General features: G+C 42.9%; 1 protein-coding gene across 1 annotated transcript in view; it reads right to left on the bottom strand.

The window, feature by feature from the left end:
• Nucleotides 1-17,717, bottom strand: part of LOC126335682 (uncharacterized) — a 193,545-nt gene that overhangs the window by 52,603 nt on the left and 123,225 nt on the right. The window contains exons 5-6 of the mRNA XM_049999139.1: nucleotides 348-439; nucleotides 100-257 (exon numbers count right to left, since the gene is read on the bottom strand). Coding sequence (XP_049855096.1) covers nucleotides 100-257; nucleotides 348-439 — 250 coding nt within the window. The remainder of the gene's footprint in view (nucleotides 1-99; nucleotides 258-347; nucleotides 440-17,717) is intronic.

The raw sequence follows: 17,717 nt of genomic DNA on the forward strand, positions 1-17,717 counted from the left end.
TCAAACATTTACCTGAGAGAGTTTGCGAAACTGAAACAAGACACAGCGAGATGTAAAGTGTGACTGCTTGCGGAGGTTTAGTTGCGATAGGGGACTTACCGGTGCAGGGGGCGTGGTGTTGACGGTGCCGGGTTGAGACCCCGGCGGCGGCGGCTGCGGTCCCGCGTGTCCGGGCGACGGCGACTTTGTCTCGGGCAGCTGCAGGGATCGGGAACGGCGCACGCGGTTGCGGCCGTCCCACGTGTGGTACACGTGCGCTGAGACGGTGCCCGGCTTGGGCGCGCCGCCGCCCCCGCCCTGGCGCCGGTACCGCCCTCCACCGCCGCCGCCACCCCCGCCTCCTCCGCAGCTGCTGCTGCTGCTTATGCTGCTCGACGAGGAGGACGACGACGAGTCGTTGGACGCCAGCTGCTTCTTGCTGCCGTCCGAACCGGGGGACCTGCCGACACACGCTGCATCTGCACCTGCCGCGGCTGGAGAAGGCACTGCGCGCGCCGCCCTGTGTAATAACTACAGGCGTGGCTATACAAAGTGAACCAACACTGGCGATCGACACATCTCAGTTGCATGCATATTAATAGTTAGGGATGGGGGTTATTGTGAAACAATCGATTTTCTTTTATATCGTTTTCGTCAACGTCAGTTTAACCTGACTGTTTAAAACCGCTCAAGAAGGTCTTGGAGTCACTTACGTCCATGTAGAAAGTATTTACTGAGGTTAACGAAGGCGATGTTGGCCTGTTGTTCAAATGGTTCAAATGGCTCGGAGCACTATGGGACTTAAAACCTGAGGTCAGCATTCCCCTAGAACTTAGAACTACTTAAACCTAACCAACCTAAGGACATCACACACATCCATGCCCGAGGCAGGATTCGAACCTGCGACCGTAGCAATCGCACGGTTCCGGACTGCGCGCCTAGAACCGCGAGACCACCGCGGCCGGCATGGTGTAGCAATTTTAATGGTCAGTAGTGTATGAAGTAACTGTTGTCAAGTTTTTAATTTATTACTGTTACCACAATTTCCTTCCTACTTTATTATATCATAGAAATGGGATACAAATCTTAAAAATTATAAAGGAAATGAAACATTGTGTTTCATTGCTATGTTGCTCCGTGAAAACATTTGCTTTTTTGGTTGATGGCATTCTACAGTATAACGGATGTCCGGCTTCGAAGCTACGACCATATGATCCAGGTGGGTGCAAGTCTTGTACACTGCACGTACAGGCGTACCTTCAGTCACGACACACGGCAACAGGGACATTATTTAGTTATCTTGAGGGCCCACAGCGCGATAATGTCTTGCAGAGACATTGTCAGTAGAGTAATCCAAATTGCTGCTATTTTTTAAAAGTATTTAGTGCTTTATGGGCTTCCGATAGGTCTATTTCGGCTACAGTGACATTTTCTAGCTGTCAGCGTATAATGCGTGATTTCTTTAACCTTTCTTTCTATTCGTATGCATAATTTTAGGCAAGACTGGCTGACTACACAATAGCGCTGTTTCTGGTCTCCATAAGACATTGATTGGAACTGGCATTGTGTAACGATTTGCTTGTTACATCTTTTAGGTGGCGTGATTATATGACTCAGCAATGCTGTACCAGTTTTTAAGCCACGTGTCTGTTGCATTGTTATTAAAATAGCACTGATCGCTTTTCTCATTTTCTATAATAATACAATATTTCAAACCAATGCAAATTATACGAATAAAAATTACTCATTTTTTTAAAAAAAAGTTTATTTACACTCCTGGAAATGGAAAAAAGAACACATTGACACCGGTGTGTCAGACCCACCATACTTGCTCCGGATACTGCGAGAGGGCTGTAGAAGCAATGATCGCACGCACGGCACAGCGGACACACCAGGAACCGCGGTGTTGGCCGTCGAATGGCGTTAGCTGCGCAGCATTTGTGCACCGTCGCTGCCAGTGTCAGCCAGTTTGCCGTGGCATACGGAGCTCCATCGCAGTCTTTAACACTGGTAGCATGCCGCGACAGCGTGGACGTGAACCGTATGTGCAGTTGACGGACTTTGAGCGAGGGCGTATAGTGGGCATGCGGGAGGCCGGGTAGACGTACCGCCGAATTGCTCAACACGTGGGGCGTGAGGTCTCCACAGTACATCGATGTTGTCGCCAGTGGTCGGGGGAAGGTGCACGTGCCCGTGGACCTGGGACCGGACCGCAGCGACGCACAGATGCACGCCAAGACCGTAGGATCCTACGCAGTGCCGTAGGGGACCGCACCGCCACTTCCCAGCAAATTAGGGACACTGTTGCTCCTGGGGTATCGGCGAGGACCATTCGCAACCGTCTCCATGAAGCTGGGCTACGGTCCCGCACACCGTTAGGCCGTCTTCCGCTCACGCCCCAACATCGTGCAGCCCGCCTCCAGTGGTGTCGCGACAGGCGTGAATGGAGGAACGAATGGAGACGTGTCGTCTTCAGCGATGAGAGTCGCTTCTGCCTTGGTGCCAATGATGGTCGTATGCGTGTTTGGCGCCGTGCAGGTGAGCGCCACAATCAGGACTGCACACGACCGAGGCACACAGGGCCAACACCCGGCATCATGGTGTGGGGAGCGATCTCCTACACTGGCCGTACACCTCTGGTGATCGTCGAGGGGACACTGAATAGTGCACGGTACATCCAAACCGTCATCGAACCCATCGTTCTACCATTCGTAGACCGGGAAGGGAACTTGCTGTTCCAACAGGACAATGCACGTCCGCATGTATCCCGTGCCACCCACCGTGCTCTAGAAGGTGTAAGTCAACTACCCTGGCCAGCAAGATCTCCGGATCTGTCCCCCATTGAGCATGTTTGGGACTGGATGAAGCGTCGTCTCACGCGGTCTGCACGTCCAGCACGAACGCTGGTCCAACTGAGGCGCCAGGTGGAAATGGCATGGCAAGCCGTTCCACAGGACTACATCCAGCATCTCTACGATCATCTCCATGGGAGAATAGCAGCCTGCATTGCTGCGAAAGGTGGATATACACTGTACTAGTGCCGACATTGTGCATGCTCTGATGACTGTGTCTATGTGCCTGTGGTTCTGTCAGTGTGATCATGTGATGTATCTGACCCCAGAAATGTGTCAATAAAGTTTCCCCTTCCCGGGACAATGAATTCACGGTGTTCTTATTTCAATTTCCAGGAGTGTAAAAACGAAAAATCTTAGCACTGCTGCTATGGCTAATTAATCTTTCGGTTTTTTTCACTCGGTTATTAGTAAACAATAAAACACACCTGTTATAACCGAGACCAAACAAATACCAAAAAACACCGGTTATTCAGAACTAATAACAATGCAGAAATGTTTCTGGGAAAATTTCTCTCCGTGCATATCTTCGGTAAAAAACAAACATCAAATGAAAGGCAGTTTGTCGGAACTGTAACCACATGTACGATAATTAGCTAGTTAGTTAATTAATTAGTTAGCTTAATGTTCCGTTGGTCATTTGTACGATTAACCGTCATGATGTGAGACAAATCATTTTACTTTCACATTACACATTGACAATTAATATGGCTACATGCAGATAATCTACTTTCTTTAGTACTTTAACTTTAAAAGCACTAAATAACAAAATAGCAACAGTTGGGATTTTCTGTGACCTATCTAAGGCATTTGTTTACGTGAATAATGATTTTCTCTTGGATAAAATAAGGTCGTATGTAACTGGTGGTATAGAAAACCAATGGATAATGTCATCTAACTGTAGCGTCATTTAACCAAAAGACTGCAAAAAGTTATACGAGTAACCATGGGAGATTCTACTGGCAGGAGAGAAATCACGTATGGAGTTCCATAAGGGTCAATCCTACGTCCGCCATTGTTTCTCAGTTATGTAAACGACTTTCCGCCTAACATAAAACAAGCAGAACTAGTTATTTTTCCAGACGACAGCAGTACTGTATTCAGTAGAAACAATCATACTACAGTGCAAGTACAAAAGTAAACTTGCTAATATTAATTGAATTTACTTGTAAAATACGCACCATTTTCAGGTTACACAAGTAAACGCTTCTCTTCAAACAGCGGACAGTTGACTGCTTGTTTAAAACACACAAAAAAGCTCCTGATAAAGAAATATCGAGGCCGGTACTGAAAACACGTACTGCAGGAAATGGTATGGCCAGTGTTCGTGTGTCGACGAATATAGCCTGGAAGGAACTAAACATTCCTTGAACGAAATAGGACTGACAGAAACATCCCTAGACTGTTAATATTAAGAAAGAACCACCTACCTGCAGTTTACTCCGAAGGGAGTGTAAAATGTAACAAAAATATTTGCAGTATGTGCTGAATACGTATTTCAGAAAAAAAGGGAACTGTCAACTGAATTCTACTTTCGGCTGTCCGTCAGTATTTTCTCATTTAAAGTATCCAAAGCACCAAGAACTACATTGGCGACGCTCGAATTTACCTTTCTACACACGAGATCTTCGACGTAAGGTACATTCACATCGCTGTTGTTTGAAAGCTCAATAACAGTGAATGTGATATGTCTCATGGGTTTTTTGTATTGCGCTGAACAGACAAAACACGCCGCTTTTTCCAGAACTATCCGTGACACACGTAAACTATAAGGTACACCCAGCTGAAAAGGAGACTTGCGCTGTAGCGGTGTTGTGTGTAGTTCCCGTGAGCGGATGTATATGTCGAGAAATGGCGTGATGGTACGCATTTCTTCTCCTTACACGAGGCATCACAACAACGTTTCACCAGGCAACGCCGGTCAACTGCTGTTTGTGTATGAGAAATCGGTTGCAAAACTTTTGTCATGTCAACACGTTGTAGGTATTGCCACCGGTGCCAACTTTGTGTGAATGCTCTGACAAGCTAATCATTTGCATCTCCCAGCATCTTCTTCCCGTCGGTTAAATTTCGCGTCTGTAGCACGTCATATTGGTGGTGTAGCAATTTTAATGGCCTGTAGTGTATTTGTCTAGCTTGTGTTACTGGCGTGTTAATCATGCCCTCTTTTCCGGCTTGGATGGTGTTCACAGCTTGTGCAGGTATCGGTCCGTGTGTGTAGGTTTTCAATACATACTGAGTTTGCAGGTTTTCACCATCCCTCGTGACCAGCACACCTAGAAAGGATAGCCGTTTGTCGTTTTCTACCTTCATGGTAAATTTTATGTTTACATGGAGGCTGTTCCCCAACATAACTTGACAAAATGAAGATATCATCGACGAATCTGTACCACAGCTTAGGTTTACAAGGTGCCAAGACCAGAAGCACCTTTGCTTCAAATTGTTCCATGAAGAAATCTGACAGCACTGGACTAAGATGACTGCGCCGGCCGGTGTGGCCGAGCGGTGTTCTAGGCGCTTCAGTCTGGAACCGCGCGACCGCTACGGTCGCAGGTTCGAATCCTGCCTCGGGCATGGGTGTGTGTGATGTCCTTAGGTTAGTTAGGTTTAAGTAGTTCTAAGTTCTAGGGGACTGATGACCTCAGATGTTAAGTCCCATAGTGCTCAGAGCCATTTGAACCATACCTCAGATGTTAAGTCCCATAGTGCTCAGAGCCATTTGAACCATTTTTGAACTAAGATGACTGCCATGACGACGCCTTTCAGCTGTTCGTCGAAGTTGCCATTTCACGTGAACTAGACCGTTGAGTGGAAAATTGTTTAAAAAAAACGAAAAAAGAAACGTGATAAGTGTAAAGTGGAAATCATGTACGTACGTTATATAATATTTTTCAGCACACGTCGCTTAGCTACTTGCAGTTGTGTCAGCTGTGTCGCTTTAGTCGTCATCACATTATTTCTTTTTTATTTAATCAGTTATCTCTAACACTGGGTATGTAAACGTGTAAAGAAATGTAAACCATCAGAAGATGGGCAAAAGACGAAAACCGGTGGTATGTTAAATAAAATCACCTTGTATTGTGACTGGCAGCGGTTATTATTCTACAACATAATTAAATTTTAATCCTGAATGGTTTACAATGGCTCTTTTACTCACTCAGTTACATGCCCTCACTATCCCTCGAACAACTACATGGATGGTGCTTGTCATGTCATCTATGATTTACTTTCCTTTTTGATTATCCTGTTCCTACCATTTTCGATACGGAAAACATACAAATAAAAATACTACGGAACGTATTTGGTAATAGAATGCAAGTGCTTTGCTCCCCAGCCTGACATCTCTGCGCCAGCGACGCTTTCAATGGACGGCGTATATGTTATACAAACAAAAGCAGCAGTCATAAAAGTTTCTTTCCTCGAATTATAGGAATAGATCCTGCTAATTCCGAGTAGACTGCCTGTCATGAACTTTAGGGTTGCGTTCCTAAAAAACACTGGAGTATTGAGCCAAAATATCTTAGAATCTTTCATTTTCGGTTGTACAGAAGAGACCTGTAAAACCCGAGCTGAAACGGTTGGCCATGTGTAAGTCTGCCCTACTGCATAGTGATATTTTCATTCTGAATTTTGTGCAACTGTTAGAGATGATCAGTTGATGCCGTCTGAGGTACATCTTGCAAGGACCTACAGAGGAAAACTGCTGCATTGGACAGCCTTTCGTCACACGGAAACGTGTTTCCTTTTATTTCACTTATCAGTTCTGAAACAATGTACACGAAGTGTTTTGGTGTGTTGCATTTCATCGACTGCAGCAAGCACTCGTTTGATCGTGACACCATCGATATAAAACAACATTTCCATCGTTTCGTAGTTTCCCTGAATGTGAGAAATTTTATTTCGCCCCGTAATAACCGAATGTGAATCCATTTACTAGAAACAGTTTGCAGATTGTTCGTAATGAAAAACAGGGACATACATGTCGGCGTACACCATTAGCGGAGCTGTGTTATTTTTTTATTTCTTTTGATAGGGTTTTGGTGATCGCACACACATATGATAGACGGTAAAGTTCGTCAATTACCCACACAACAGTACTTTCCGAGCTATCTCTTTCCGGTTAGCGAAGCTGCTTGCAGTTATTAAATCGGTGCGTCCATTTGAGTTGCTCCCGCGAGACCAACAGAAAACTACAACCCTAGCGGATCACTTTATTTTCACAGCGCATGTTCTGTTTGTTCTTTCTCCTGCTGCACAGTATCGACAGACAGATACCGTACACAGAAAATCCTTACCCCAGAGGTCAGTTGTATAGCACAATCTTTCCACCATTAGCAAAACTGACAGTTACAAGTTGTACAATATTCTGTGCAAATAATTGTGTTAAGATAGCCATTTACGGGCACGGCAAAGGCTCGTTAAAACGACAGACAGATCAAAGAAAAGCACACAATGGTATGCTAGTATTGGAAGGAGTCTAGTGGGGTACACTTATATGAGGCACCCGAATATTTTAATTATACTAATGTAAACTAAAATGAAACTATTATACTATAAACGATGTATATGTCTGATGGGCTCTATAAAGCGGATCGCTGAGTGTGCACTGCCGCAGAGCCAAAGATACTGTTTCTGGTCTGAGATTGTAGTGCTGGAGTTAGAGAGGGCTTGGTGCACAGCTGTGGGTAGCTGTTTGTGTGCAAATGAGGACGGAGTCGGCTGTGCTCTTTGAAGCCACCAAGTGTTAGGTTATAATGTAGGAATCACGAGTACATGTATTATTGGAAATACAAATGTGGAAGCAGAAGTCTTTTCGCAGGCAAGGTAAATATGTTAAATATTTATGACTTCGTTTTGCCAGCTCGTTAGTGTAGATGAGTTGGCTGATAATTGGCAATGGTTGAGAAACCCCAGAATGTACGTAAACAGATTTCTTTTAAAGGCTAATTAGATATATCCCTTTTGTAAGGTTTCTAAGATTTGTTAATACAGGTATAAATAAATTGATGACTTGTCTTTATGCTTTTTTAGTGAGGTTAGAAGAAAGATTAAGGAAAGACAAACCTACGTTTCTAGCATTTGTACTTAGAGAAAGCTTTTGACAATGTTGATTGGAAGACTCTCTTTCAAATTCTGAAGCTGGCAGGGGTAAAATACAGGGAGCGAAAGGCTATTTACAATTTGTACAGAAACCAGATGGCAGTCATAAGAGTCGAGGGGCATGAAAGGGAAGCAGTGGTTGGGAAAGGAGTGAGACAGGGTTGTAGCCTCTCCCCAATGTTATTCAATCTGTATATTGAGCAAGCAGTAAAGGAAACAAAAGAAAAATTTGCAGTAGGTATTAAAATCCAGGAAGAAGAAATAAAAACTTTGAGGATCGCCAATGACATTGTAATTCTGTCAGAGACAGCACAGGACTTGGAAGAGCAGTTGAACGGAATGGACAGTGTCTTGAAAGGAGGCTATAAGATGAACATCAACAAAAGCAAAACGATTATAATGGAATGTAGTCGAATTAAGTCAGGTGACGCTGAGGGAATTAGACAGGGAAATGAGACACTTAAAGTAGTAAAGCAGTTTTGCTATTAGGGTGCAAAATACCTGATAATGGTCGAAGTAGAGAGGATATAAAATGTAAACTGGCAATGGCAAGGAAAGCGTTTCTAAAGAAGAGAAATTTGTTTCATCGAGTATACATTTAAGTGTCAGGAAGTCTTTTCTGAAAGTATTTGTATGGAGTGTAGCCATGTATGCAATTGAAACATGGACGATAAATAGTTTAGACAAGAAGAAAATAGAAACTTTCGAAATGTGGTGCTACAGAAGAATGCTGAAGATTAGATGGGTAGATCACGTAACTAATGAGGAGGTATTGAATAGAATTAGGGAGAAGAGGAGCTTGTGGCACAACTTGACTAGAAGAAGGGAGCGGCTGGTAGAACATGTTCTGAGACATCGAGGGATCACCGATTTAGTATTGGAGGGCACCGTGGACGGTAAAAATCGAAGAGGGAGACCAAGAGATGAATACACTAAGCAGATTCAGAAGGATGTAGGCTGCAGTAGGTAGATGAAGAAGCTTGCACAGGATAGAGTAGCATGGAGAGCTACATCAAACCCGTCTCAGGACTGAAGACCACAACAACAACAAAGATAATAAATCTCATTGCTTGTAACACAGTCACTAAAAAGGACGTAATTATTCTGAGTAATGTAATTTAAATTGTCAGATGTTTTGGGAAGCCAAATTTAACTTCGAATACAATTTTGCTATTGCTATTCGTAATTCACCCAAATGAGTATCGCCTCTCTGTCCAGGTAATAAGTTTTTCAAAAACATTGAATTTTTCTTAATGTTTTTCATTTATTAGTCAAAAGAATTTCATGTACATTTCAAAGTAATACGGCCAGCACTATACACCGCTGAGGCTGCAGCTAGTGTATTTTATTCTCCTTCGTGAGAGACCAGAATATAACGCGTGCCACCGTTTCTGCTTTAGAGGAAAGAGAATTTCATTTATTTGTTATTAGCATAGCGACCAGAGTTACCAGTTTTGAACAGGGCCACAGGATTCAGAACCTAAGGGGCTGAATATATTTTGCAGTAATTGTGTTTCTTTATTGGTTTGGGAGTTGCGTTGCCCAATCAGTTCATATAACGTTTTTGCTAACCATAACACAGAGTTAGTACACCACTTGCAGTTAGAACACGCTAAACAATAACTCTAGTTTTTTATGCTTTCACAGGTGAGGCGTTCGTTGAATGAAGTACAAAAAAGAAGAATTTTTAAAGAAGTTACACTTTCATTCAAGTATTACAAAGAAGAAATCTACATACGAATCACTAATAACGGAACAAAACATGGGGCAATTAACCCGAAAGTATAGTCTGTCATTAACGCAGTTGTGCTGCAAAGAAGTACCACATGGAAATCAGCGGCGACGCAGGAAGTTTGATTCTAGGGAGCCTACGTAGACAGTGATTATATCGTCTCTGTCTTGTGTTACTAAAGAGTGAGCAGTGCGTGCGGTAATAAGGTGTATATTACATTCTTTATTACTCCTTTCCTGTTCCATTCGCAAACACAGCTAGGGAAAAACGATTGCGCATATCCGTATCAGCCCTACTTTCTCGTATCTTATCTTAGTGATACTCACGCGAGATTTATGTTGGCGGAAATAGGATCGTTCTAAAAAATGGCTCTGAGCACTATGGGACTTAACATCTGAGGTCATCAGTCCCCTAGACTTAGAACTACTTAAACCTAACTAACCTGAGGACATAACACACATCCATGTCCGAGGCAGGATTCGAACCTGCGACCGTAGCAGCAGCGCGGTCCCGGATAGAAGCGCCTAGAACCGCTCGGTCACAATTGCCGGCCTTCCGGGATTCGTGAAGCCGTGCTGTCACCGGTTAGAATCAGCCAGGTGTACTGAATGCGAGTGTTAGTGTGCCGGCCAGCCTGGATTGAGTTTGCCGGCTGTTTCTCGCATTTCAAAACAGATTCGAATTCTGCGTTGACTTAACTGTGAGCGACACATTAAAATTTGTGCCGGACCGGGACTCGAACCGGATTGCCCGCTTATCACGAGCGTTCACCTTCACAACTTCGGCTATTAGAGCACGCCTTCAGGACCGATCCAAGCTTCCGTATGGGACTTGAACCGGATTGCCCGCTTATCATGAACGTTCACCTTCACAACTTCGGCTATTAGAGCACGCCTTCAGGACCGATCCAAGCTTCCGTATGGGACTCGAATCGGATTGCCCGCTTATCACGAGCGTTCATCTTCACAACTTCGGCTATTAGAGCACTCCTTCAGGACCGATCCAAGCTCCCGTATGGGACTCGAACCGGATTGCCCGCTTATCACGAGCGTTCACCTTCACAACTTCGGCTATTGGAGCACGCCTTCAGCACCGATCCAAGCTTCCGTATGTCACATAGCCACAACCAGTACGCTCGCACAGTTCGTGATGCCCGCACAGGGAGACAAATATTATATCGTCATATTAGGCCGTCGAGGCATGGATACGTTATTGAGGGTTATAGTATCTACGATTATACAGTGTCTGTAGCTTCCATGTTTACGACGGCTGTATTCGTCAGTGATAGTGCCTGTTCCTTCGTACATGCATGTATGCGTGTCTGAAGAACATTGTATTGGAAAAGTACGAACACTGTATGAACACAAACATTGTAACCATCAATGAGTTTCCGACCTCCAGCTACGTAAATGCAACGCTAGATTTCATGTCCCGCAACAGATACGCGCTGAGCAACCGTTTAGAAAACGTCTCATGCTTGAACATGTGCTTTCCTCTAGACGCAGTACACGAACTCCATAATTAAGGAGGTGGGAGGGGAGCTATCCTCCTACCACCCTCAGCCACGGACATTCCTCCAACCCATATAAAAAAAAGGTGATCTCGTAGTCGAATGGGACCAAGGAAGAATGGTGAAGAAGAAAGGAACGATCAAATAATCATAGGCGAAGGTCAAGCAAGGGGTAGACGTTTGTTCCTTAGTGGGAAAATTCAGTGAACAAATGAATTCACCTATAAAACTCTTATGCATCCCATCTTAGAAAATTGCTCAAATGCGTGGAATCCATACCAAACAGGCCTGACAGAGGATACTGAAAAAGTACACAGAAAAGGATCCATTCCCCTAGAACCATAGGCCGTGCCATCAGTGGGGTGACTTGCGTGCCTCAGCGTGTACAGTAGGTGCAACCACAACGGAGCGGCATCTGTTGAGACGCCAGACAAACATGTGGTTTGTGCAGAGGGACAATAGCCTTTTCAGTACTTGCAGGGCCAACAGTCTGCATAACTGACTGATCTGTTCTTGTAACATCGGCCAAAATAGCCTTGCTGTGGTTGCTATTGGAAACGGCTGAAAGCAAGGGGAAACTACAGCCGTAATTTATCCCGAGGGGGATCCGGCGGCTGTCGTCAAGCGGTTCTAGGCGCTTCAGTCCGATACTGCGCTACTGCTACGGTCGCAGTTTCGAATCCTGCCTCGGGCATGGATGTGTGTGATGTCCTTAGGTTGGTTAGGTTTAATTAGTTCTACGTCTAGGGGACTGATGACCTCAGATGTTAAGTCCCATAGTGCTTAGAGCCATTTTTATCCAGAGGGCGTGCAGTTCTACTGTATGGTCAAATGATGATGACATCCTCTTGGGTAAAATTTTCCTGAGGTAAAATAATTCTCCATTCGGATCTCTGGGTGGGATGTCGTCAATAGAAGAAACAAAACTGGCGTTTTACGGATCGGAGTGTAGAATGTTGGATGCCTAAATCGGACAGGTAGGTTAGAACATGTAAACAAAAATGGTTAGGTTGAAGTTAGATGTAGTCGGAATTAGTGAAGTTCGGTGGCAGGAGGAATAGTACTTATGGTCAGGTGAATACAGGGTTATAAATACAAATTCACATAGGGATAATTCAGGAGCGAACTTAATAACGAATAACAAAATAGGAATGCGGGTAAGCTATTATGAACAGTATAGTGAACGAATTATAGTAGCCACGAGTGACACGAAGCATACAGCTGCTACAGTAGTACAAGTTACATGTCACCTAGCCTCGCAGATGACGAAGAAATTGAAGAAATATATGATGAGATAAATGAAATTATCCAGATAGTTAAGGAGGAAGAAAATTTAATTGTGATGGGGTTTTAGAACTCTATACTAGGAAAAGGAATAGAAAGAAAAATAGTAGGTGAATATGGACTGGGGGAAAGGGATGACTGAGGAAGTTGCCTGATTGAATTTTGCACAGAGAGTAATTTAATCATCGCTAACACTTGGTTTAAGAATCGTTAAAGAAAGCTGCCTACGTTAAGGAACCTGGCGACACCAGAAGGTTTCAAACTGAGTGTATAAAGCTAAGATAGATATTTCGAATTTTAAAATGTAAGACATTTCCAGGGCCAGATGAGGACTCCGACTACAGTTATTTGGTGTGAAGTGTAGATTGAAACTGCAGAAATTGCAAACCTGTGGGAAATTAAGGAGATGTGACATGAATAAACGCAAAGAATTAGAGGTTGTTGGGGAGAGGAAGCACTAGGGAAGGTTGACTATAACAGCGGAAAGGAATGCAGTAGAAGACAAATGGGTAGCTTTAAGAGATGATAGAGTGAAGGCAGCAGAGGATCAGATAGGAAAAAGACATGGCCTAGTAGAAATCCTTGGAGATATTGAATTTAACTAATGAAAAGAAAAATATATAAAAATGCAGCGAATGAAGGAGGTGAAAGGGAATACAAACGTCTAACAAATGATACTGACAGGAAGTGCAGAACGGCATAGCAGGAATAGATGGAGGAAAAATGTAAGGATTTGGAAGCATATTTCACTAGGGGAAAAATAGATACGCCTGCAGGAAAATAAAAGCGAGTTTTAGAAAAAAGAGAAGCAGCTGTATGAATATGAAGAGCGCAGATGGAAAACTAAGCAAAGAAGAGAAAGCTGGAAGTGGGAACGGGCATATAGAGGGTCTGTACAAGCGAGATGAACCAGAAGGCAAACACTGAATATTGAGTTGCCACTGCCACTGTCGCTGTCACTCACTGTTTCACTGTTTATGAGCTGATAAACAGTGAAACAGTGAGTGACAGCGACAGTTGCAGTGGCAACTCAATATTCAGTGTTTGACAGTGATGAAGACGAAGAAAGGGTATAAGTGGTTGCAGATGACAAACTGTGAAACAAACAGTCACTGTAGAAACACAAGTCAGAAAAACCACACCATGTGGTAAAAAGATGTAAAATAAAAGCCCACTGAGGATGCTGCAACTGCAGTGAAACATGTTTGGGTTATAAAACAAAACTGTGTTTTGCTAAAGGCGGAGCCTATCCAAAAACATATGACGATAAACGGTTTAGACAAGAAGAGAATGGAAGCTTTTGCGGTGCTACAGAAGAATGTTGGGAAGATCATACAACTAATGACGAGGTGCTGACAAGGGAACCTTCTCATCGCACCCCCCTCAGATCAATCGAAAAAACAGGAAGAAGTTGTGTGGAACTATGAAAAAAATAAGCAAAATATACAAACTGACTAGTCCATGCACAAGATAGGCAACATCATCGACAATGTGAGCTTAGGAGCGCCGAGGTCCCGTGGTTAGCGTGAGCAGCTGTGGAACGAGAGGTCATTGGTCCAAGTCTTCCCTGACTGAAAAGTTTAACTTCTTTTTTCAGACAATTATTATCTGTCCGTCCGTCCGTCCGTCCGATACGAGGTAACTGCGCCGTAGTATGGGGACGCTACACCTAAACACTTCTTTGGGAGTGATTATCACATCCACAAGAAAACCTAAATCGGGCAAGGTAGAAGAATCTTTTTACCCATTCGCCAAGAGTACAAGTTAGGTGGGTCGACAACATATTCCTGTCGTGTGATACACATGCCGTCACCAGTGTCGTATAGAATATATCACACGTGTTTTCCTGTGGAGGAATCGGTTGACCTATGACCTTGCGATCAAATGTTTTCGGTTCCCATTGGAGGGGCACGTCCTTTCGTCTACTAATCGCACGGTTTTGCGGTGGGGTCACAAAACACAGACACTAAACTTACTACAGTGAGCAGAGACGTCAATGTACGAACGGACAGATAATAAATTTGCGAAAATAAATAAAGTAAACTTGAACCAAGTATCTCTCGTACCGCAGCTGCTCACGCTAACCACGGGACCACGGCGCTCCTGAGCTCACACTGTGAATGATGTTGCCTGTCTTGCGCATGGACTACACAGTTTATTTTGCTTATTTTTTTCATAGTTTCACACAACTTCTTCCTATTTTCTCGATTAATCTGTGTCTAGTTTTTCAAGGCCTATCCACTGTGCCAACTTATAACTAAATCTTAGGGGGATGCGATTTGGAGGTTCCCTTGTGAGTACAACTGAGGAGGCAAGACATTTGTAGCACAACGCGACTAAAAGAAGGGATCGGTTGATCCTGAGACAAAAGGGATCACCAGTTTACTAATGAAGAAAAGTGTGCGGGGTAAAAATTGTAGAGGGAATAAGCAGATTCATAAGGCTTTATGATGCAGTATTCATTTGAAGGTGAAAAGGGTTGCACAAGATAGAGTAGCATGGTGAGCTGCGTCTTGAAGGGTGGCGCAATTGATGACAGGTTTGTTTGACACACGGCAGACGGCAACAGAAAAGCTAATAAACCTGGATTAGCAAACGTTTAAACATAGAAACTAGTTTTTCTGTGAGAGTATATTCACCAAATTTCAAGAACAGTATTAAGTGAAGTATACCTTGACGATAGTAATTTTTTTTTCATTTACGTGTTTTGATAATTTTGAAATACTCCCTGTAAGAAACAACTGTCTATCGTGTCTAGAGCAAGTGAAGGCAGAAACTGGTCCAGATGCGCCTCTTGTGCGTGCGAAAAAAATGTAAAATATTGCACGAAACCGCTTCAGTTCTGCACGCTACATTCCTGCACACCTTGTTACACGTTAAATGCCGTGGTGCTGCACGTAATATTTCGGAGGTTTCATTGCCGCGTAGGGCAGCGCCGCGTTTTTTTATTTAAATTTCGCAAGATGGCTCTGGGGGTCGTTGCCCCCTTCTAATTATTTCCGTCGTAATTAAAACGCCAGCTCGCCCGGACTGGATACGTTGCCACCAGCAACTTCCAAAGCCCTCTTTACGGGAATAAAACTTCGCTTCAGATACGATGAAGTACGTTCGCGCGGCAAGAGTTGAGAATTGCAAGTAAATGTCTGCGCATTAGTCAAATTCACTCAACCGAAGTGTTTGGTATATAGACGTGCTCCAGCTAATCTGCGTTTCGAACGCAAATCCTACCTTTTAAGCGACGATAAACCAGTTTTTATATTGCGCAGAGGTGTCTTCCTTTTTTCACTTGGACTCATCTATATTCCACGTGGAAACCTGTTGTTGATTGGAATCCAGGTTAACCATGTTTCTTTAATTCTATCAAAATAGCTTGTTTCCGACTCTGAGACTAAATTACTCCTGTTTCCTTGGCTCATTTCCTCTCGAACTGGGATTCTAGAATCTTTGCTCTAACTGTATCTCCCTGCAATGTTCGTTGGTCTTTAATATTAATCTCGTTAAGACGATTTCTAATAACTCCTGACCGCCATTTTTTCTTTTAAGTGATGCTTCAAAGAGACTCTCATGGAAGCTTTCGTTCGTGCAGGTAGATTATAAAAAAGGAGATTCCTTTCCTCGTTATTACATTATGTGTCTCAGTTTTGTTATGCAAGTCTTACTTCAGTTTCTCTATTGACCATAGTGTTTTGAGGGCCCAAATTTTTTTCTTGTTTTTCATCCTTTTTTGGGCAGATCTAGATTCTCTTGATGAAGTGTGATACGGTTGTAATGAAGGAAACAGCGATCCAGTGTTTGGAATTGTAGAAATGGTATTTCTTCGATCGTAATACTTTTTTATATGTGTTATTTCATTACTGCTCTTCGTTAATTAGCATTATGTCTCTATTTGTCTGTGTTAGTAAAACGGTGTAAAAATATGTATTTTTCGTTGGCTAAAAATGATAGATTTGACGATTTTCACAAATCATCGAAACGATTAATCAAATAAAACATAAAAAATTATTTTTTCTCAAAGTGACACATATGCTTCATTTTCTATATGTTCGACCCCACGTAAACATTGTTGCTTCATTGCAGTGTTGCAGTGTTACAGCTAGTCTCGGAATAATAATATGACTTCCTTGTTGAATAAATCTGTAGTCACAGGCCAGTGTGAAATTTCTTGCTCCGAGTTCGTTGGTCTCTCCATCACAGCCATTTTTCTGTGTTACCATAAAGGGATATTGTAATTTACTGACGTTCCTAAGTTTTCCAAAATTTGTTTTCAAGGATTTTGCACGGCCTTCTTAAAACTTCGTGAATTCTGATAGTCTGAAATTATTCACAAGTAGCTCAATTTTTCTTCCAGTAAAGGGAATTGAAGGATTTTATCGCTGTTGTTAAGCACAAAAGCAAATAAATTGATTTATTCCACACGCCTTGTGCAACCTCCTTCATTCTTACTCCAGTTCTTCAAGGACATAGTTTTGTATAAGGGGTGTAACAGGTATAAAAGCAGATATTTTTATTGGTGACTGAGAGCAGTGGACTCTACAACGTCAGTATCTGCTTCGTTTGCGGACTGATAATCAATCTGAGTAGTATGTTTTTACGTTACTTTGTGTTTCCAGGTATATGTGGAGTAAACAAGCCATTAATGCTTTCTTTCCTCTGTGGAGCAGGCCAGGTGTTAAAGTACGGACGCGTGGATGCAAAACGGTCAGTCTGTACTAACAACAGTAGTCAATTTAGTGGTGCAGTTACGATTGTGCAGAAAACATCACATAGTAAATTATGTGACGTGTTTATGGGAAGACTATATGACACAGAGAAAAAAGCAACCAACACAATGATGTGAACACATATTACGGCACCTGCACTTACATCCTGTATACGGAACAAGCAATTTCCGTGTCTACAGTATTTTATTGGAACTTAAAAGGCTTTAGACAGCTTTCCAAAAAATTGAAAATAAGTTAACCAAGAATTACGCATTTGAATATATTCAGCGAATTATGTTTGTGAACTTTTAGATTTATTGTTTAACCTTTCTATATCGGGAACCAACTAACTAGGGTCATCGTTCGTGTTTCACAATCCCAGTTGCAGGTTGTCTGTCTGACGGCTTCCACAGGCAAGTGAAATTTTATTTTCAATATTTCATATAATCATTGACCGAATTCAAAAATGTTCAAATGGGTCTGAGCACTATGGGACTTAACTTCTGAGGTCATCAGTACCCTAGGACTTAAAACTACTTTAATCTAACTAACTTAACGAC

This window comes from Schistocerca gregaria, chromosome 2 (genome assembly GCF_023897955.1).
Source record: "Schistocerca gregaria isolate iqSchGreg1 chromosome 2, iqSchGreg1.2, whole genome shotgun sequence".
NCBI classification, from domain to species: domain Eukaryota; kingdom Metazoa; phylum Arthropoda; class Insecta; order Orthoptera; family Acrididae; genus Schistocerca; species Schistocerca gregaria.